Below are 21894 nucleotides of genomic sequence, written 5' to 3' on the forward strand. Positions count from 1 at the left end.
TGAGAGGAAGCAGGGACACCTTCTTGGCCACATAACTTGCTGGGGCAGCAGACTTGGGGATTTCGGAGCTGGCTGGTTATTTTTATTGTGATCAGGGACATAGGACTTTGTGTTTGTTGTTTTGTAAATAAACAAGATTACACCAAGAGGGTACCTGGCTTGTATCATCAATTTCTCATCCCTGCAAGGCCCCCCAATATTGGCTAACCACACAGGCCAAAAGGGCACCACTAACGTGAGGTGAAATCCTGGCCCCATTGAAGTCAGTAGGAGTTTTGCTATTCACCTCAATAGAGCCATGTTTTTGCTCTTTATCTCTTTTGATAAACAGCTGAAGGCCAGATTTTCCCAAGACCTTGGCACAATCAGACCTGACTGAGCTCTTTGCATATCTGGTCTTAAGTGTCACGATGAGAGCAGCTGGGTGAGAGGCACTTTTGAAAATCTGGGCCCAATTGTGGGTGCGGAACACTAGAAAATCTGGGGTGAAATCCTGGTCCTGCTGAAGTCAATGGCAAGACTCTTATAGACTTCATTGGGGTAGGACTTCACCCTTGGCCTCATGAGGCAAACCCATGGGGTCGTAACCGCAAGTAATTAGAATGAATAAAGTACAACTCTGCTCTGTACAAAACGCTTTGTGGAGTTCCATGATCATTGTCTCCCAACGACTGCCATGTCAAAGAGGCTCAGTATGCAAGACACACGATGCTTTCCCCACCTGCCAGCTGTGTGAACTCACCCTGGGCTCTGAGAGTCAAGCTGGTTATTCTCCTTCTTACACATCATCATCTGTAATAAATATTGGGCTGGCCACATTATGTGCTCTGTTCCACCAGAGTTCTCCCTGGGCATCAGGGGGTACGTCTATGATTCCCAGCTCGGGGAGATACACCCGCATGAGCTTTCATCAAGCTAGTGCGCTAACAATAGAATATAGGAGCCATGGCAGTGTGAGTGTGGGAAGGGCTAACTGTCTCAGTATGTGCCTATGGTCTTGGACTTGGGGCAGATAGCCCCTGCCCCTCCCACCACTCGTGGTGCCATGGCTACACTCTAGCGCAAGTATGTCACCTCAAACCAGGAATCACACCCCCAGCTTGAAGTGTAGACATAGCCAGAGTCTCCCTTCAGGGATAACTGCACTACCCCATTGCCATCAGTACAGTTGCACAGGTGCAAACTTGGGGCCCCCTCACTGACACTGGTGAGCAGTTACTCACACGAGTTGCCCCATTGACATCAATGTGAAGAAGGGATTTGTGATCTGGCGTTTGGTAAACAATTCCTTGGGTGACATATAAGGAGGAGCAGAAACCAACTTGCTCTCCAGTAGCTGGGGTGGCTCAGCTGGGCTAACAGAAGTAAAAGGCAGTAAAAACTTCCCTTCTCATTACAGTAGTCAGCAGATCTGGGTCTGGATAAGTAAATATGGCCTGCCCCCACTCCCAGGGAATTCAGTGGCAAAACTCCTATTGGTCTGGAGCAGGAGGAGGGCCATGGAGAAGATCTGTAGAGTAAGAAGCATTTTTGCACAGAGTCACTTTGAAGAGAAGACCTCACCTAGCAGAAGGGGATAACATTTTGATTCTACTGAAATGCAAATCACAAAATTCATAGTGGCAAAGGCTGTAAGGGACCACTGTGGTCATAGAGTCTGACCTCTTGCATAAGCCAGACCATAGAATTCTCCTCTCCAGACTCCGTGCCACACAGTAGGTGACCTATTGTGACCCAGGGACCCTTGACAGCACAGGAGGTGCAAAGGGTTGTACGGGGATCCACTGACTTGGATAGCTGCATAATAGTTCACTGAAGGGTTGCGTGTGAGGTCTTTACTGAGAGCCAGTAACCCACAGGTCATCATAATCATTGCAAAATGGATGTATCAATAACATTTAAGAAGCTATGTATCCAGGGGTGAAAGTGAGGCGGTACGGGCTAGTACGGTGTACCGGTAAAAAGCGGCCACTGGTAGCGGCCTGTACAGCTGACTTTAACATCGCTGCTCCTTTTGCGCCCCCCCCATTGGCGGCCCTGCCGGGTCCTTTAAATTGCCGCTGGAGTCCTGGGTGGCACGGGACAGGCAGCGCGGATGGGCTGGTTGGGGGATGCTGACCCTCCACCCCCGCCCCTTCCGCCTGAGGCCCTGACTCTTTGGGGGGGGTGCAAAGCCACCCCCCTCCCCTACCGGTAAGAGATAAATTTTTCTTTCACCCCAGTATGAATCTGTACTGAAAATTTTGTTCTTAAGGTCTTGGAGTTAAGGCAGGTCACCAGAAGGTGACATAGATCCTGCCTGAAAGGAATATCTCTGAGGTAACAGACACCTATCTCTCTATCTGGTCATTTTTGTACAGCATGCCTAACACTGTATGTCTATTTGCATGCTGAACCACAAGCAAAAGAAGATATTGTGAAATCTACAAGAAAGAAAATCTGCAGGATTAAATAAATAGCAGCGCAAGGGGGATGCTGTTTATGAATAAAGACAAAGAATTGTTCTGGTATATATTGGAATGCAAAGTGACACACTGGATCCTTCACCAAGCCTAATACTGTGTTTGTGTCATGAAAGGAGGGTCGCAGCCAGCATAGCTGAAAAGCTCTGCAATGATTTTCGGTGAGCGATGCTCTACAAGACATGAGAGTATCTGGTTAATTAAGTCTAGGCTCTATAATACATGTTATGATTTTGTTTTCCATGTAATCTTTTGTTTCTAATACTTGTACCTGGTATTACCTGAATGATCTCTACACTATGTTAAATAACCTTATACTTGATTTAACTATAAACCTATCTCAGTGCTGTGTGTTAAGCAGAGTGGTGATCTGAGGTGGAACTGGAAACTGGGGTGCACTGTTTCTTTGGAAGCAGCAAACTGTAAATGCTGCGAGTGTCCAGAGGACATGGGGCTGGATGCTTCAAGAATACACTTGGGAGGCTCGAGGGTTGGGGTGTTCCAATCGCTAACCTGTAGAGTAACAGCGGAGCCTGTGAGGCCTAGAGGGCAGTGCTTGTGTTGCCCATGGCTGGTGGAGTTGGGGAGCCTGACCCATGGCAGGCACGGACCAGGCTTCCTCATGCTAAGGGCAGGTGGGTACTCCCACGTAGTATAACCCTGGGACCCCCAGGAAGTATCATCCCTATCCATGCTGTAGATCTTTAGCAGATGTTCCTGAATCCTGACTTGCACTTTGGCTACAAGGTTCCATCTTTCTCCCAGCTGCTCAGAGAACAGCAGCAAAGTCCAATTAACAAGCTCCGTGGCTTTTTCTTAACATTACCGACTTTTGCAGCTCCGGTGGTGATAGCAACAGTAGCAGCTCTAGTGCAGACAGGCATTTTTACCACTGTGTAATCGTGCCCTGCTCAGAGAAAGACTAAATGACATGGCAGGAAATACGCCAGCAGTCACGAGCACCTCAGCTACACAAGAGCTCCCACTGGTGTTACACCAATATAGACAAGGCCCCTGCAATGGTCAGCTACAAGATGTTTGTGTGTGCTGTATAGAGTTCAAAACAGGGTGTGGTCCTTGGTAAACAACAGAGACAAAGCTGGAACCTGAGTTATAGGGAAACCTGAATATCTGTAGTAGTGACTGTTTCTTTAATAAATGTCTCCTGTTTAAAGGCTAAGAGTCCATATATCAGGACAGCCAGGCACTGAGCACTTCAGAGTCTGTTAATGTCACTTCCCTCCCTCCTCTCTCTGCACTGCTCTTTTCCCCGCTGCCTAGCTTAGAGTGTGCTTTGGAGGGTGCAAAACTGTCAGGTTGTTACTCTGATCTGCTGAGGACTAGAGGAGTTGAAGATGGATTGGCACCTACATAGCCGTGTTGGTAAGTTGTATTGACATGCACTGGGCTCAGCCAGCCCCTGGCACTCACTAACCAATGTAACTAGCGAGATACATGGGACAAAGTGACATTTGGTTATGAGAGAAAGAAAGAGCAGTTAGCAATTAAAGAACTAATGAGTCTGTGCTGATTATTTTTAGCGCTCTTTTATTAGCTCAAACATTCCCAAGATGACAGTATTGGGTCAGTCATTTTTACAGCTTAAAGGGCAGCCGTACTCTGAAAAGCGGGTTCCCCTATTTCTGACCGTTCAAAGGCCTCTGAATCTAATTTGCTTTGCTTACAAAGCTGAAGTCAAGCTCTGCCTAGGATGTGAAATTCCAGCTCTTCCTCTCACAGCCTCACAAGTAACAAAGATTCTGCCAAGGGAACTTCGCAGACTTTCATGGGGGTGAATAAAACAGACTGTAACTGAGCACATTCAAACGTGCAGACCCATTTGCTTTTTCATAAACAATCTCTCATTTATTGCTGTTGGGTTTTGACGAGTTCTGTGCAAGTAATCTGTAATGAATAATTTATCCAACATATTTAGCACCTTTTCCTCCTCATAGAATATCCAGGAACAGAGCATGATTTCCACAGACACCTTTGGGACTCAAAATGATTTGATTTTTTTGGGATGAACTCTTGTTTGTCTCTATGGATGGATCATAAACAATTCTCTGTTAGCATGTGATATTCTTTTTGTGTTGAGTAGTTGTGATTGATGAGGTATTGGTCATCTGGTATTTTCTCTGTTGCCTGATTGGATGAGCAGGTCAGCACTTCTTGTGAAAACTCTGGCATGTGCAAATGCAACATTTGGTTTTGGCAAATGCTTACGTACATGACTTTGGATTGAACACTATTCTCTCACTTCTAATTTGACTGAAGTGAGTGTTTAAGAGGGTTAAATAGGAGCCACAAAACAGAAAATCGCACAAAGGTGGTCTGTGGATAAGACACTGGGCTAGACCTAAGAGATCTGGGTTCAGCTTCAGCTCTGCCAGAGGCTTCCTGCCTGGCTTTGGGTAAATCACTACATCTTCATGTCTTGGTTTCCCCATCTATAAAACAGTGATACTCGCTTCTTCCACATCCTTCATCTGCTTTATCTACTTAGATTATAAACCCTTCAGAGCAGGGACTGTTCTTACAATGTACAGCGCCTAGCACCAATAAAGCCTGTTGTGCTAATAAGAATATAAGAGCTGCCATACTAGGTCAGACCAAGGTCCATCTAGTTCAGTATTCTGTCTCCAGGAGTGGCCAGTACCAGAGTTTCAGAGGGAGATACAGAAAAGGGAAATTCTGAAGAGATCCATCCCTCTTCCTCTCCCAGCTTCTATCAGTCAGAGGTTTAAGGTCATCCTGAGCATGGTGTTACATCCTGACCAACTTGGCTAATAGCCATTGATGGACCTGTCCTCCATGAATTTATCTGATTCTTTTTTTGAATCCAGTTATACTTTTGGCCTTCACAACATCCCATGGCAGTGAGTTCCATAGGTTAATTGTATGTTGTGTGAAAAAGTATTTTGTCGTGTTTGTATTATACCTGCTGCCTTTTAATTTCATTGGGTGACCCTTGGTTTTTGTATCGTGAGAAAGGGTAAATAAATAAAAGGGTAACTAATGTAATACAAATACACCTCTACCCCGATATAACGCTGTCCTCGGGAGCCAAAAAATCTTACCGCGTTATAGGTGAAACCGCGTTATAGTGAACCTGCTTTGATCCGCCGGAGTGCGCAGCCCCGCCCCCCCGGAGCTCTGCTTTACCGCGTTATATCCGAATTCGTGTTACATCGGGTCGCGTTATATCGGAGTAGAGATGTACCAACAATCTTGTTTTAGTCCTGCCTTCTCTGTTGTCTTTTTTGCCCACGCTCCCTCTAGTGTCCTCAGTCACCTATTGCATTTACTCAGTCGTTAGTTGGCAGCAAATGCACCAAATTCTTATTGCTTTGAATGTGTCACTTTGCCTCATCTGCCCCCTGTAGCTGTTCTTTGGAGCCTTTTGTCTCCTCACTGTGGGTAGCTCAGTTTGACATTTTTGCTCCACAGATCGGATATTGTTAATCTTGCTCCGTGCCTACTGGTTGATTCTATGCCTCTTCCATAGCTGCTGTACTAACACTCCTTTATACCAGAGCTCACCTTTAATCTTCTTGTTCTGTCTAATCATTGTCCGAAATCACACCTGTCTTTTCATTTTAAAGTCTGGAGGCAACTTGTGTCCTTAGTACTTCCATCACACCTCTCCCGGAGTTCACTTGATAAGCACTTTCTGACTGGCCTGAGGCCATCACACAGCACAGAGACTGAATTGGCTCATGAACGCCCTATTACTTAGCCAAGATTCAGATCCTATTTCCTCTCTGGTTCTCTCCAATTTGGCTATGGCCTTTTCATTTTTGAACTTCCAATACACTAAATCCCCCTAATAGTTTACCTCCTGTGTTGGAGGGGGATCACAGGAAGCGCAGAAGGTGTATTCACACATTGTAGCCTGCAGAGAGAGAAAGAGAAAGCGGCATGGGCTGGAGGTCTGAGCATAGGCCAGGGAGCCAGGAACTTGAGGTCCTAATTGTATTACTGTGGTGACCCTTTAGCATCTTTGCCCTATTTTCCTCACCTGTAGAAGGCGGATGATAAACCTTATTTGCAGGGATCTTGTAAAGAGTCACTAATGAGGCAAAGAGCTTTGAGAATGAAACGTGCTATAGAGTATATCAGTCACCTGGCACAGCCATGAGATTAAAGTGGGCTTTCACGATACTGCCTTATTTGAGGGAGTCATCAGCTTTTTGAAGAATTCTTCTCCAGCGCTGAAACTTTCCAGAGTTCTCAGCTCAGTGGTGATTTTTGTTGTTTGAAAGTTTGAGGAAAATGCCTCAGCCATTTGTGTACGTGTGTGTGCGTGCATGTATGTGTTGAGGGTAGGAGATGTAATTTTCCAGCATTTTGAAAAAAAAAAGAATATTTTTTGCTCACTGGTAACGTAAGATCAACTGAGCCTATAATTAATGTTTATAAAATGTTATTCTCTCAGCTTTTTGTCTCTCTCAAACTCAAGCTTTCATCTTTTAGGATGCAATCCCGTTCCAGATACAGAACTAAATCCCACAGTAAAGTTCCTTTCATACTAATAATGACAAGTGCTCTGCAAATAAAATATTACCCAAGTGATCTAGTGCAGTGGTCTCCAAAGTGGGGTGCGCAAGAGAATCCTTAGGGGTGCGCGGCAGGAGGACAGGAGGAGCGTTGTTGTTGGGTTTTTTTTGCTGCGTCAGGCAGGAGTCTGAGCGGCTTTTTTTGTTTGTTTGTTTTTTTGCGCTTCGGCGCGGCAGGGGGTGCGTGCTCAAAAATTTTTTACTGATGGGGTGCGCGATCAAAAAAGTTTGGAGACCACTGATCTAGTGGGCTGAGCCCAGGACAGGTGGCCAGGAATTCCTTAATGCTAGCCCTGGTTCCGATACTAAGTTCTTACCTACACAAGAAAGTAGCAGTGGTTGAATTGAATCATTTTTAAACCAATTTAGTTAAATCAGTGCAAAAATCCTTGTGTGGACATTCATATTTCAGTTTAAGCATAGTTCATTTTGGTTTAGTTCATACTAATCAACTTAATCTAAAATAAACTATGGTCAGTGTAAACCAAAATAAGCCCTGGTCTATACTTGAAAGTTAGGGTTAGGGTTAAAAAATTCACATCCCTGACTGCCAAAGCTATGCCCACCTAACCCCCACTGTAGACACAGCTAGGCTGATTGGAAAATTCTTCTGCCCACCGAACTACTACTGCTTGAAGAAGCGGATTACTTGCAGCAACAGGAAAACTCTGTCTATTGATGTACAAAGCATCTCCATTATGGTACTACACTGGCATACCTGTACTGTTGTCGCACCTGTAGTGTAGACATGCCCTAAACCTTTTGCACCAATGTAACTAAATCGGTTGAAAATCACACCTTTAGTTAAACAAGTGCAACTCTTTTATGTAATGCCCTTTGACTCCCTTGTGATGACCTTGGGCCAAGGCACTTTGGCTAACATTTTCAAACATGTCCTCTAATTGTGGTTGATTTTGGGAGCCCAATTTCAGATCCCTATGGCTTGATCTTCAAAAGTCCTGAGTCCCTGTAGCCCCTATTATAGTCCTTCTCTCTCATGAGATCAATGGGTGGTATGAGTGCTTGCCACTTCTAAAAATTGGGCCAGAGGGGAATAAATAAAATTGAGCACTCAGAATTAGCCCCTGAGCTTGAAACCACTTATGGGTGTGCTTATCTTTAAGCACGAATAGCCTGACCGCCATTAATGGGATTACTAGTGTATGTGAAGTTAAGTTCATGCTTAAGTGTTTGCAGGATCAGGGCCTTAGATGGCACTTTTGAAAAGTTTGGCCTTCAAGTGCAATTCCACTCCGGGAAAGGGACTATGTAAAATTGCACCATCTTACACCGCATCCCCACTCCCCATGTCTATTCAGGATAGAGTTAGTCAGCAAATAGCGAAAAGTCATTTCACTGACATTTCTGTGAAGTGTTTTTCCATTTTCTGTTGACATTTATATTTAGATTAATATTCTCCATCCAGTTATCAGGCTAACCAGAAAACATTTTTATGAACATTTTTGCAATTTCCACACATCCCATCCCAATTTTTCATCAGAATTTCATTTGGGTGGAACTTTTCTGACTAGATCTAATTCAGATTATACCTACATATACTGAGTATACATGTGGTCTATGTTTGTATACTACTTTTTTCCTAACGTTAGCTTTGCCAGAACCAACCCAGCTAAAAAGGAATAAACTGGATTATACTCCTTTTTATGCAACATTAAACATGTTTTCCTAAATTCCAATCACTGCAACTGAAAGCAATAGGACTGCAAATTTTTCACTGAAGGAATCCTCTGAAGACCATGGGAGTTGAACAGTTGTCACTGAGGGTATCATGTTGCCTGCAGAACCTTTGTCGGGTAATGATGCACAAAAAAGGAAAATACCTAGTTTAATTCTCAGATCTCAAGTAGAAGTTGTAGGGCTGGTGTTTAGAAAAAAGTATCTTTTAGCTTTTATAAACTGAGTATATGTAATCCGGAAACCATTGCAAAACTATAAACATGACATCCTAATGGCATTTTTACTAATTTATGTTTCAGAGTAGAGCTGAACTTTTAATATCTCTCCATCTCTTTCTTAGGGCTGTGTAATACCACCACCTACAGATTTGATCTGATATTACATTAACCCTCTAAAGAGAAGAGACATTAACGTGGGGCTTCTCCAAATACAGAAATGAAAACTAAATTTCACTGGAGTTAAATGGCTCACACAAGATATGAACAATTAGAATAGGAGGGTGAAAAAACTGAGGTCTGTATTAAAAAGACATTTTGGCTAAACATATACAGAGAGATGTAGTAGCATATTCTTAGCACATTAACAGAACTAGTGTTCTGGCATCCTCTAAAGAACCAAGGGGTTTAAGTGCCATGAATGCAGAGGAATTATGTAGGGAGTGTAATGGGGACAATAGCCGGGATGAACTGAATGAAATTTAGAAAGAGAACACTTCCCAGCAGTGCTACCTACTAGGCTGTGGAACAGTCTCCCAAGGGAAGGGATAGAAGCTGTATTGCTTAAGACTTTTAAAACTAGATTGGACAAAGTACTAGGAAGCAGATCCACAGAGGTTTTCAGGCATTTAACTCCCACTGAAATCAATGAGAATTAGACACCTAAACACCTGTGAGGATGTGGGCCTATTTATTTTTACAAAACAAGCCGGTATCGGCTCCTAGAAAATGGATTAGATTAAGGCTGACTACACTGCACTTTCGTCGGTAAAACTTTTGTCGCTCAGCAGTGTGGAAAAAATGCATCTCTGACCAACAAATGTTTTACCAATGAATAGCGTCGGTGTGGACAGTGCTTTGTCGCGGGGAGATGCTCTCCTGCCAACAAAGCTACCGCCCCTTGCTGGGGTGGTTTTATTTTGTTGGCAGGAGCTCTCCTGCCCACAAAGAACGGCTACACTGTCCGAGCCTTACAGCCGCAAGGCCTGCTGTAAGCTGTACAGTGTAGTCATAGCCTAAGTCTTCTTAACCTTGTACGTCACTGGTCTCTCCTATGCTCTTATAACCAAGACTATTTTGCATCCAAAGAAGTGGGTATTCACCCACGAAAGCTCATGCGCCAATATGTCTGTTAGTCTATAAGGTGCCACAGAACCCTTTGCTGCCAAGACTATTTTGTAGCCCTGACATTACGTGTCTAAGTAAGCAATCGCTATTGTTGCCACAAGTAGGGTGCCCAGATGTCCCGATTTTATAGGGACGGTCCCAATTTTGGGGTCTTTTTCTTATATAGGCTCCTATTACCTCCCACCCCTGCCCCGATTTTTCACATTTGCTGTCTGGTCTCCCTGGCCACAAGGCTGTTCTGTGATTGGGAACGGGAGGGGAAGAGAGATGGGTCTGGAGACAACCTCTCTTCTGAGCTGTGCTCCACGTGGGGAGCAGCTCCCAGCCCCACCCCCCAGGGTGGTCATGCCCCACCAGGGCGCAACGTTGTCATGTAGCAGCGAGGCCGCCCTGGGGCGCTCGTGGGGCAAGGACACTTGGTCGGACACCCCCGCGCGAGGGCACTGGGATCCCGGGGACGGCGGCGGACGCGGCCGGAAGTCACGCTAGGCGGCTGCTCCGCCAGCGGGCCCGGCTCCAGCGTCACCTAGCAACCATCGGGGGTGGCCTGAGGACATCGTGTCACGTGGGCGGGCGAGCGGGCACCACGGTGGCCCGCCACGCGCCAGTCAACCCTCGTCCGCGCGAGGCGCTGTGGATGTGAGGGCGGGGTACCCCCTCCCCCAGAAGCGCGCCACGCGAAGGGGCCGCATCCAGGCAGGATCAATTCGACAGCCCCAGGGCTGCCCGGCAGTTGCCTGTGTAGCTGCCACGCAGCGCTGGGAGTAGTTGAGCGTTTTAATAGCACGGGGTTTCTGCTACGTCCCTAGCAAGCCCCGCTGCCCCCTTGGAAAAGCTCCGTGTTTTGACTTGCCTTCCCTTTTAAGTCAGGCACCTCTCCAGGCGCCCTATTCTGCGCCCGAGGGGAAGAAGGCCCCGTTCTCCCAAGATGGCGGCGCTGGCAGGTGACCCTGGCGGCTCTGCGCGCCGCTAGCTCAGAAGGCCCCAAAGATGGCGATGCTGGCAGAGCGTGAGTAGTGGGGCTGCTGAGGGGGTTACAGCCGGCAAGGTGGGTGAAGGGAGAAACCATCATGTGTCCGGGGGAAGGGAGCTACCACTATCTACGCAGGAGGGGTGTGGGGAGAAACCATAGCCGCTGAGGAGGTGGACACCAGTAGGGATGTCGGGGAAAGGGGAGCGTGTCCGTGATGGAAGGATGGACTAGATGGAAGGAGCTATTCTGAGGGGTAGGGAGATACCACTATTCTTCCGGGGGGTGGGGGCGCAGCTCCATGCTGCGTTCCTGTGTCCCGCTGGGTGATGTCCCCTCTGGACCCGTGGCTCCCTGCCCCGCCCGGGGCGCTCTGGGGCTGCTGGGAGGAGCCCCTGGGCGCTACCAAAGCAGTGGGGTGGGGGAGAGAGGAACGTGCCTAGGCCCAGGCATTGGGGGAGCGAGTGAGGAGGTGCTTGGACCTAGACCTAGTGGGGTCCATATGGGGGTCCTGCCTGCTGGGCCCCTCTGTGGGGCTTTGGGCAGGGTGGGCACTGGGCCCCCGCCCCTCTGTGGGTGGGGGGCAGGGTGCTGGGTGGGGGTCGAAGCTGTGTTGTTGGGCCCCCATGGGGTTGTTTCCCACATCAGCGTCGCTCCCCCCCTCCCCCCCAAAGAGCCACCCCTCAGAGGGGAAACCGCTTCTCATTGTGGTCTTTGGTGCGTGCCCCGACACTGCACTATGGTGTGAGCGCGCACGTGGATGCAGTGGTGAAACACAGCCATCTCTGGCGAGGAAGGGTGGCGACTGCTTAACGACGCACAGCAATTTAGGACAGGAAGCAAACTGCCTTATCCCCAGTGATGGCAAGAGGGATTTTCTATAGTCAGAACAAAACTTCGGAGTATCTGAGTGAAGGAGTACCCTGACTGTGTAAAAAAGTTAAGAACATACTGTAAATAGCCCCACTGAACTCAAACAAGATTTGTGCTTTATAATACTAATGTTTAACATTGAGCTTTTGCATAAGGAGGGTGTATGTTCTTGTGTGAGAGGCAAAAGTTTTGCTGCGACAAGTGCGAACAGCGCGTTGTCGGCAGGAGCGCTGTTGTTGGGGGGTAGAAGATTTTGTTGGCAGGAGAGCCAACAAACAGCGGCTACACTGCACAACTTTTAGCAGCACGGCTGTGGCGACACAGCCATGTCGCTCAAAGCTGTGTAGTGTAGACATAGCCTAAGAGAGAGGCTCAGCTGTGCAGGAGACAGAACTTTCTTGAGGGCTAGTCCAAGACAGGAATGAACTCCCCAAGGAACAAAGGATCATCACAGACCTTTCTACCTTCCTCTCCCAAGGAGCAGTGGTCTCAAGCTGCAGTGCGGGAGGTCTAGGTTGGATATTAGGAAAAACTATTTCACTAGGAGGGTGGTGAAGCACTGGAATGGGTTATAACACTGGGGGTACGGGGTGGAATTTCCATCCTTAGAGTTTAAGGCCCAGCTTGACAAAGCCCTGGCTGGGATGATTTAATTGGGGTTGGTCCTGCTTTGAGTTGGGGTTGGACTAGATGACCTCCTGAGGTCTCTTCCAACCCTGATCTTCTATGATTCTAAGTGCAAAATGTATTTCTTTGAACCTCCCTTCTCTAACATGTGTGTGTGTGTGTGTGTGTGTGTGTGTGTGTGTGTGTCAGAAATATATAACACCTAAAACTAAACACTCCATTGCACACTCTTCTCCCTTGGGGAGAGGATGAAAAAACAAACACATGACAGATGTTAGTCGCATTCATAATGTGCTAATCAAATGTGCTTAGATACTAAGTTGATGAGATACTAAGTTGATGAGGATACCATAAGAACCTGTTGATAAATTATAGTCATTTGCTTGACCATGTTTCAGTTGGTTATGAAATATATTCAAGAGACCAAATAAACCAATATCGGTCAGGTTGATTGCTCTAAGCCAATGATAATATAGTGCAGGAAAAAGGTTCTGTAAGATACCAGTTTTGGGAAGCCATCTTGTGCAGTGTTGTTGTGTTCACCTTTTGCAGAGTGCGCTCCCAGAGTTACACTTCTAAAGCCATCTTTTTATACACTCTGTTCACAAGTAAAAAGCTACTGTGTGCATCACCCAAAACTTGATTTTACCAAAAAGCTTTTTACCTTGTTTTTCTGGTGCCATCGTGTTCCCTAATCTCTTTGCTCTGAACACATGTATTCCAGGTACCCAGCAGTGTGAAGGCACCTCTTAGGTTTATACCAGGGTAGAATACACACACATCTTGTCCTTTTCCTTTGGGACGTACCAGTACTGGCCTGTAAGACTTATTACTATGGTAAAACACACATGGTCTGATCCTGAGATTTTTCCTATCTACTTAAGCCAAATTTTACGTCAATAAATACCAGGTATTATGGGACACTTAGCATAAGTGAACAGGATTATAAGTAAAGATCTAGGTCAATTTAGGCTATATAACTGCTACAAAATTTTGTGCTTGATGCATACTAATGTATATGTAGTGTGGATAATACATATTATTGTAAAATATAGATATATGCTAGCCAGCATGTATTGGTCAACAGAATATATAAAATAGTTTTTAATGCCCATAGATGGTTATTCAAAGTTTAATTATTTATTGGGGCACTCGGAGCTTTTGAATGAGCATTCTTCTTTTCTTTTAATGTCAAATCTAAATAATACATTTCTGCAGGACTGGGGCCAGAATATGTAATGAATCTTAAAAGTGTTTTTTTTTTTTTAACTTGAGAGACATACTTCTGAGTTGATTTGAAAAGTTATACCCAGAGAGCACAATTACATGTAAGTCCCCATCAGTACGGTTATTCAGAATTGTGCAGTATCCAATGTACAATAATTGAAAATTTAGTGCTGTGTTAACGTTTATACTTGCATATGCAGGGAAGCACTGAAATAGTTCTTTAAAGAATAAATCTAATTACGTAGGGTTTGCCAGAACTCTGCATGTGTGACAACTTGTGGTAATCTTGAAGGCAGATTTTGCACATTCATTTTTGTGTGCGCAGTTCTGGACCGAATTCAATCACTGTATTATCAATATTCATTCCAAAAGAGAGGAGAAGAACTATTTCTTATCCATCCACGTAGCTAAAACTCTTGTCCAAGCTCTCATTCTCTTGGTTCTTGATTACTGCAACATCCTTCTCTCTCGCCTTGACAAAAGCAATCTTGCCATGCTTTTATCCATTCAAAATGCTGCTGTAAAGATCATTTTCCTAGCCTGTTGTTTTAAGCATGTTACTCCTCTCTTTGCATCCCTCCACTGGTTCCCTCTTCTCCATCACACTGAATATAAGCTGCTTATTGTCATTTTCAAGGCCCATCCCTAGCCCTACCTGTCATCTCTCCTATCAAGATGTCAGCTCTTGCATCCGGTCAGCTCATGATGCTGGCCTCCATCACCCACTTATTAAATTTTCAAACTAAGATCTTCTGCTTTCTCCCATACTGCTCCTCACACTTGAGAGATCCTCCTTCCCATAACAATTGAAAAGCCACCTTGTTATCCTTTTTCAAGAATTCTCTGAGATGCTCCCAGTTCCATGCACAGGGCCAGTTAGACAGGCAGAACTGCGGAGTCTCAATGCGTGGCTGAGACGATGTTGTAGGGAGGAGGGGTTTAGATTTATTAGGAACTGGGGAAACTTTTGGGAAACGGGAAGCCTATACAGGAAGGATGGGCTCCACCTAAACCAAAATGGAACCAGATTGCTGGCACTTAACATTAAAAAGGTCGTAAAGCGGTTTTTAAACTACGGGGTGGGGGAAAGCCGACAGGTGCGGAGGAGCACATGGTTCGTACATCCCTTAGGGGAGGATCTATTAATAGAGAATCTCTATGACCTAGTGAGGATGGAAAATGATAAAATACAGGCAGGGTTTGATCAGAATCAGTCAAATAAAAAAGACTCCCATTCAGTTACATCGTGTAATGGCAGACAGCTAAAAGGAGACAAGTTTTTAAAGTGCCTATCTACCAATGCTAGAAGTCTAAATAATAAAATGGGTGAACTAGAGTGCTCGTATTAAATGAGGATATTGATATAATAGGCATCACAGAAACTTGGTGGAATGAGGATAATCAATGGGATACAGTAATACCAGGGTACAAAGTATATTGGAAGGACAGAACAGGTTTTGCTGGTGTGGGAGTGGCACTATATGTGAAAGAAAGCGTAGAATCAAATGAAGTCAAAATCGTAAATGAATCAAACTGTACCATAGAAATAAGCTGCCACAGAATAAGAGGGAAGGTACTTTCATGGATTGGTAACTGGTTAAAGGATAGGAAACAGAGGGTAGGAATAAATGGTCAGTTTTCAGAATGGAGAGAGATAAATAGTGGTGTCCCCCAGGGGTCTGTTCTGGGACCAGTCCTATTCAACATATTCATAAATGATCTGGAAAAAGGGGTAAACAGTGAGGTGGGAAAATTTGCAGATGATACAAAATTACTAAAGATAGTTAAGACCCAGGCAGACTGCGAAGAGCTACAAAAGGATCTCTCAAAACTGGATGACTGGGAGACAAAATGGCAGATGAAATTTCATGTTGATAAATGCAAAGTAATGCACATTGGAAAGCATAATTCCAACTATACATATAAAATGATGGGGTCTAAATTAGCTGTTACCACTCAAGAAAGAGATCTTGGAGTCATTGTGGATAGTTCTCTGAAAACATCCACTCAATATGCGGCGGCAGTCAAAAAAGTGAACAGAATGTTGGGAATAATTAAGAAAGGGATGGAAAATAGGACAGAAAAACATGTTGCCCGTATATAAATCCATGGTACACCCACATCTTGAATAGTGTGTGCAGATGTGGTCACCTCATCTCAAAAAAGATCTATTAGAATTGGAAAAGGTTCAGAAAAGGGCAACAAAAATTATTAGTGGTATGGAACGGCTTCCGTATGAGGAGAGATTAATAAGACTGGACTTTTCAGCTTGGAAAAGAAATGGCTAAGGGGAGATATGATTGAGGTCTATAAAATCATGACTGGTGTAGAGAAAGTAGATAAGGAAGTGTTGTTTACTATGTCTCATAACACAAGAACTAGGGTTCACCAAATTAAATGAATAAGCAGCAGGTTTAAAACAAATAAAAGGAAGTATTTCTTCACACAACGCAGCGTCAACCTGTGGAACTCCTTGCCAGAGGATGTTGTGAAGGCCAAGACCATAATAGGGTTCAAAAAAGAACTAGATAAATTCATGGAGGATAGGTCCATCAAGGGCTATTAGCCAGGATAGGCAGGAATGGTGTCCCTCGCGTCTGTTTGCCAGAAGCTGGGAATGGGCGACAGAGGATGGATCACTTGATGATTATCTGTTCTGTTCATTCACTCTGGGACACCTGGCACTGGCCACTGTCGGAAGACAGGATACTGGGCTAGATGGACCTTTGGTCTGACCTAGTAGGGCCATTCTTATCTTAAAATCCTCCTCAAAACTCTCCTGTACCATGATGCCTACAAAAAATTTGACACTGGTCAGAGTGCTGGTGCGCAGAGTATACTGCCTATCATGCTGTCCAATATTGTCATGTCGTTTCCTTGTACTGCCCTGTCGGTCTGTAGCCATCTGTTGTCTCCTGTCTACTTAGATTGTAAACTTTTTGTGGCAGGGACTGGTTCTCCATTTGTACAGCACCTAGCGCAACAGGGTCTGGTCCATGATTGGCGCTCCTAGGTATTGCGTATCAGAGGGGTAGCCATATTAGTCTGAACTGTGAAAAGCGACAGAGTCCTGTGGCACCTTATAGACTAACAGACATATTGGAGCATAAGCTTTCGTGGGTGAATACCCACTTTGTCAGACACAAAAAGAATAATCTAAAACGAGACAACAGATGGATAGATGGGAGGGCAAGGAAAGGATGCCTAGAACAGTGATGTTATTAGCCATCTCTTAGTGCAGTTTAGCAGCTGGAGACAAGGAGGAGAGCCATTAGCACATCACCAACCAGCTCTCTGCCCGTAATTATTGAGTGCTCCATGGACCACAGTTTCAGAACGGCTAGTTCAGCTTCACATCCAGGGCTGCAGTTGGGCAAAAAGTGTGCAGGAACTGATCCATTGCAAACATCACAGAGCTGGAGATAGTGGAATAGCAAAAGGTGTCTGAGTGAATGAATTTTTTCTCCACTGGATGGTGCTGCTTGTCCAGGATATCAGTAGCACCTCCATCGTGTCATTCTCCAGGGGCAGTTTGGTACAGTGGAGTGCTAGTGTTGGAACTGAATCACTTTTCGCTTGCAGGATAATAGGTAGTTTACTTCTTCGTTTTGGAAAGATTACAGTGAACAGACAGCTCTGACAAAGAGAATGGTTCTTTCCAAAACTCATTTGGAGGAGAAGGGATTTTTCACTAGGAGTGTGGTGAAGCAGTGGAATGGGTTACCTAGGGAGGTGGTGGAATCTCCTTCCTTAGAAGTTTTTAAGATCAGGCTTGAGAAGGTCCTGGCTGGGATGATGTAGTTGGGGATTGGTCCTGCTTTGAGCAGGGGGTTGGACTAGATGACCTCCTGAGGTCCCTTCCAACCCTGATATTGTATGATTCTATGATGGCTGCAGCTCAGAGGTTGGATTCCTGGCTCTGCCACAGATTTCTTGTTGATTTTAACTAAGTCACTTCACTTCACTGTGCTTGAGTTTTCCTATCTGTAAAATAGGACTAACACATCTGCCTCAGAGAAATGTGAAGATTAATACTCTGTCTGTAAAATGATTTGAGATCCTGTGATTGAAGGTGCCAGGAAAGTGTTACAGATTTCAACTTTGAGAAGCTACTCTACTAGGTCTTGGAACCAGGGTTCTCTGGGGAGTATGAACTGTAAAGCATCTTAGATATATGTGGCAGCTTTACACCTGTGTAAGTTGTACCAAATTTAATTCCTCGGGTTTTGTTAAGCCATTATTCTGGGTAATAGTTACAATAGACAGAAGAAGAAGATTCTGCAGATGTTGTAGCCGGTAGGAAGTGCTGAACAGGTGGGATTATAGTGATTTGAGGAAGGTGAAAGGCGAACAATGATAAGACTACAGGCTAAAGGGGTAGAGGAAAAGGGACAGTGTAAGGTATGGAATTGGGAAGGAGACATTAGTGTACTTGAAACCTTCCGTATGTGTGTGACTGTGTCCTCTTGAATTGATCCTCCTATGCTGCACTGGTTGACTTTGAAAAGTACAACCTTCTGTGGCTTAAAGGGACAATGGCCAAGATTTTCAAATGTTTGGTTGCTCAGTTTGATTTTTCAGAGGACCGGTGATCGTTACTTTTTGAAATCAGGTTTCTTTGAGGTGTGTTAAGTTGGTTGCCCAAAATCACTAGTTAGCTTTGTAAAACTTGGCCAGCATCCACATAACTCCTTTTGGTTGAGATTTTCAAATTAGCCTAAGGAGGTGAAGTGCCCAGTTCCCAGTGAAGATCTGTGGGAGCGTTGGGCACTTGGCATATTTAGGCCCTTTTGATCATCTCAGCCACTTTGTGTTTATCTTTAAACACAAACAATCCCTATGTTATTGGTATCACTATAGATTATCAACACCAACAGAGCTGTAGACTTTTCTCCCTTTATGCGCTATTAACTTCTTGAATTTTTACTCAACTTGGATAGTGAAAACAGGCTGGTCAGTTTCACTTATGGAAAAGCATACCAAAAGTCATGTAGAGATCTCCCTAGAAACCTATAAAGTTTTCCAGAGAATGAGATCCTTTCTATTGGTATTTAACCATCTGATGGAATTTTGGGATATTCCATCAGCAGGGTATAATTTCCTCTTGAATCCAATAGGACTTTTCTTGAGGATGGTTTTTCTGTACCACGCAGGGCAGTTACTAGCGCTTCTAATGCTGCCTGGGAATGTTAAAGCTAATGTTAAAAAACACAATTAATTTTATAATTTTTTTCATCACTGTGTTTTGTGGATTTTTTTTTTTTAAGTCGCAGTGTTTTTTTTTTAGAAGAACCAGAATTGGGGCCAAAACCAAATTGTGTTCCTGTAATCTTGTTCCTATTTTCCAAAGGTGCATTTAGAGGAATGATGGTCTTGTAGTTAAAGCATGGAATTGTGACTCAGGGGAATTGGGTTCAATTCCTGGCTCAGCCACAGAATTTTTATTATCTTGAGCAAGCCTCTCTGTATCTCCATCTGTAAAATGAGGGTAGTAATGCTTCCTTTTTCTGTTTAGGCCCTGATTCTGCAAACAGTTATGTACATGCTTAACTTTGCTATGCCAGCTTTACTTCATTGGTTTCAATGGAACTACTCATGATAGTAAAGTTAGGCATGTGCATAATTGTTTGTAGGATTGTAAGCTCTTTGAAGCAGAGGATCTTTCGTACTGTGTCTGAGCACAATGTGGCCTTGATCCTCATTTGGAGACTCTAGGTGGGTGCAACTGTAATACAAGTAATAATGTCATCTGAGTTCTCAGATAAATTAGCCATTCTCTGTGCAGACCTTGAAAGTTTTCATCACATTGGTGCTTGTTCTGTACTCGTTTGAATAAGCAGACATCAGTGACTGGTTATGTTTATTTTTTTTTTTATTAAAGCAGTGGTTAGATCCACTATATTCTGACATTCAGGGAGGAAGGATGGTCCAGTGATTAGGGCACTAGCCTAGAACTTGGGAGACCTGCATTTGAGTCGCTGCTCTGCCACATACTTCCTGTGTGACCTTGGGCAAGTCTCTTAGTCTCTCTGTGCTTCAGCTCCCTGTCTGTACAATGGGGCTAATATCACTTCCCTACTTCACAGAAGTGTTCTGAAGATAAATACATTGAAGATTGAGATGCCCAGATACTTTGGTAATAGGGACTATATAAGTACCATAAATAGTCTGTTTTAGATTCTGTTTGGAGGGAAAATAATGTCTTGACCTTTTTTTTAATTGCATTATCAGCTTGCATAACATTTTTTTTCTCCCTGCTGTAGCCCGTAAAAAGCAGAAGTGGTCTGTGGATCCTAGAAACAGCGCCTGGAGTAAAGATGAATCCAAATTTGGCCAGAAGATGTTGGAAAAAATGGGATGGTCCAAAGGAAAGGTATGGTCTAAAGGGAAGTGTGTGGTCTTGCAGAAAAACAAACTCTCCGGTATTACAGAATTTGAAATACTGAGTGATATCTGGATACAGGAATTACAGGCAGCTCTTAGGTCTATAGTTGTTAGGGCTATATCCTTTTTAGTAGGTACTTTACTGTTACCCCCCTACTACGGACTTCTGGATCTCTCCTGCTGTCCTGTTTCCTTTTTTCCTTTTCTGCTCTCTTTGATAAGGAGATGGGTGACCCCAGTTCAGAACTGCAGGAGCTACAGATGGATCTCCCAAATTCTGACAGCTGCCTGGGGTGTAAGAGCAGCTCCTGAAACTTCTCTAACCTTTGACAACTTTTAATGGCCCCTTATGATCTGCTCTTCCACCCAGAATAGCCAGAGCATAGCATCAAGCCACATCTCTTCCCACCCCAGCATGCTCCTATGGTAGAGAGCTGTGGGTGGAGGCCAGTGATCTAACGATGCCAGAAATATTCCCTGTTGGCCAATAAAGACATTTCTGCTGCCTCTTTACAGTGGCTCAGCTTCTATAGAGACCCCACAGAGCCCAGAATTGAGGCCTGTGTCTCTTCAGCATTTCCAGGTGCTAGTTACCTGACTAAACGCAAAAGAGAACAGTCTTCATTATTTTTGTTTTTAAAGGCATCTCTCATCTCGGGTATTCCTCATCCACCATTTGAAAAAGAATAATAGTTGTGGCTTTCTTGAGTTTAGGAGACTCGCAGAACTTCTGGTGCAAGAGAAGAGGTACTCCTGAATGTCTCACAATAACTGCATTGACTTGGGAAAGTTGCTTAAAGAAAAGCTAGCCTAAAGAGGTTTTTAACTGGCTCTGATTTTGCACTTAGTTGCTGGAGCAGAGTTTCACATACAAACTGCAACAGGTAGGGCCTGATCCCAAACCCATTGACATCAATGAGTCCATTGGCTTCGAGAGGTTTTCTAACTGTGATTAATTAACGTCTTGATTTGTAAGCACAAATGCACATTTGTTAGTGCTTTTAATGTGATGTGAAAATAAGTATGAAAGCCATGGGATTTTAAAACTGAGATTGAGATTTTAAAACTGCTCACATTGGATAAAATCATGCTGGCAACAACCATGTCCAAACACAGCTGTTGCCTTAACTAAAGTGGACAGAAATTTTTTCCTAAGTGTCCTAAAACCATGCTATAAGTCCTGCCTACACTGGAATTACCGCTAAAGCGTGGAAGATCGATTACAACACAGTCCCAATAGATGGGGCAATACACCTGGTACGTGGTAGCCAGAAGAATCTGGGTAGCATAGCTTTTGAAACAAAATTCACTATCTGCTGGGCCCATGCTAGCAACAGTCATGTTTAAATATGAGTTATTGCTACATAAAACAGGTTTTCAACCATAGGCCTCATCTACACTACTCCCAAATACCGGGATGTGTACGAGTGTTCTTATGTGACTTCTCCTTATCTGTGTGGCTAGGAAAAAATAAATAGGGTAGGGAATGAGGTCTTATCTTTGATAGGTACCTTGGCTAAAACATGGTATCCTAGCATAGGCTTAGCATGTTTGGTTTTCCTGCCACCTGGGCAAGAAAATACATATTGGGCCCCAAACACATTTCCTTACTGAATTTAAACACTGTTAGTTTTTAGTATGGACAAAGCCAAGATCTGAAGTCCTGACTTGCCCCAAAACTCTTCATGAACAAGCAAATAGTAACAAAATTATGTGTGAGAATGCAATGGAGGAAGGAAAAAAGTAAGGAA

General features: G+C 44.3%; 1 protein-coding gene across 3 annotated transcripts in view; it reads left to right on the plus strand.

Moving 5' to 3' along the window:
• Positions 1–10753: 10753 nt before the first annotated feature.
• The window catches only part of PINX1 (PIN2 (TERF1) interacting telomerase inhibitor 1), a 79364-nt gene continuing 68223 nt past the window's right edge, over positions 10754–21894 (plus strand). Inside the window, exons 1-2 of one of the 3 annotated variants that reach the window (XM_054022429.1) lie at positions 10754–11071; positions 20023–20132. In XM_054022429.1, coding sequence (XP_053878404.1) covers positions 11053–11071; positions 20023–20132 — 129 coding nt within the window. In that variant the 5' untranslated portion in view covers positions 10754–11052. Of the gene's footprint in view, positions 11111–11251; positions 11289–20022; positions 20133–21894 lie in introns of those variants that run through there. The other 2 variants (XM_054022430.1, XM_054022428.1) reach the window with 2 other exon arrangements.

Source organism: Malaclemys terrapin, chromosome 3, assembly GCF_027887155.1.
Source record: "Malaclemys terrapin pileata isolate rMalTer1 chromosome 3, rMalTer1.hap1, whole genome shotgun sequence".
In the NCBI taxonomy this organism is placed as follows: Eukaryota; Metazoa; Chordata; order Testudines; family Emydidae; genus Malaclemys; species Malaclemys terrapin.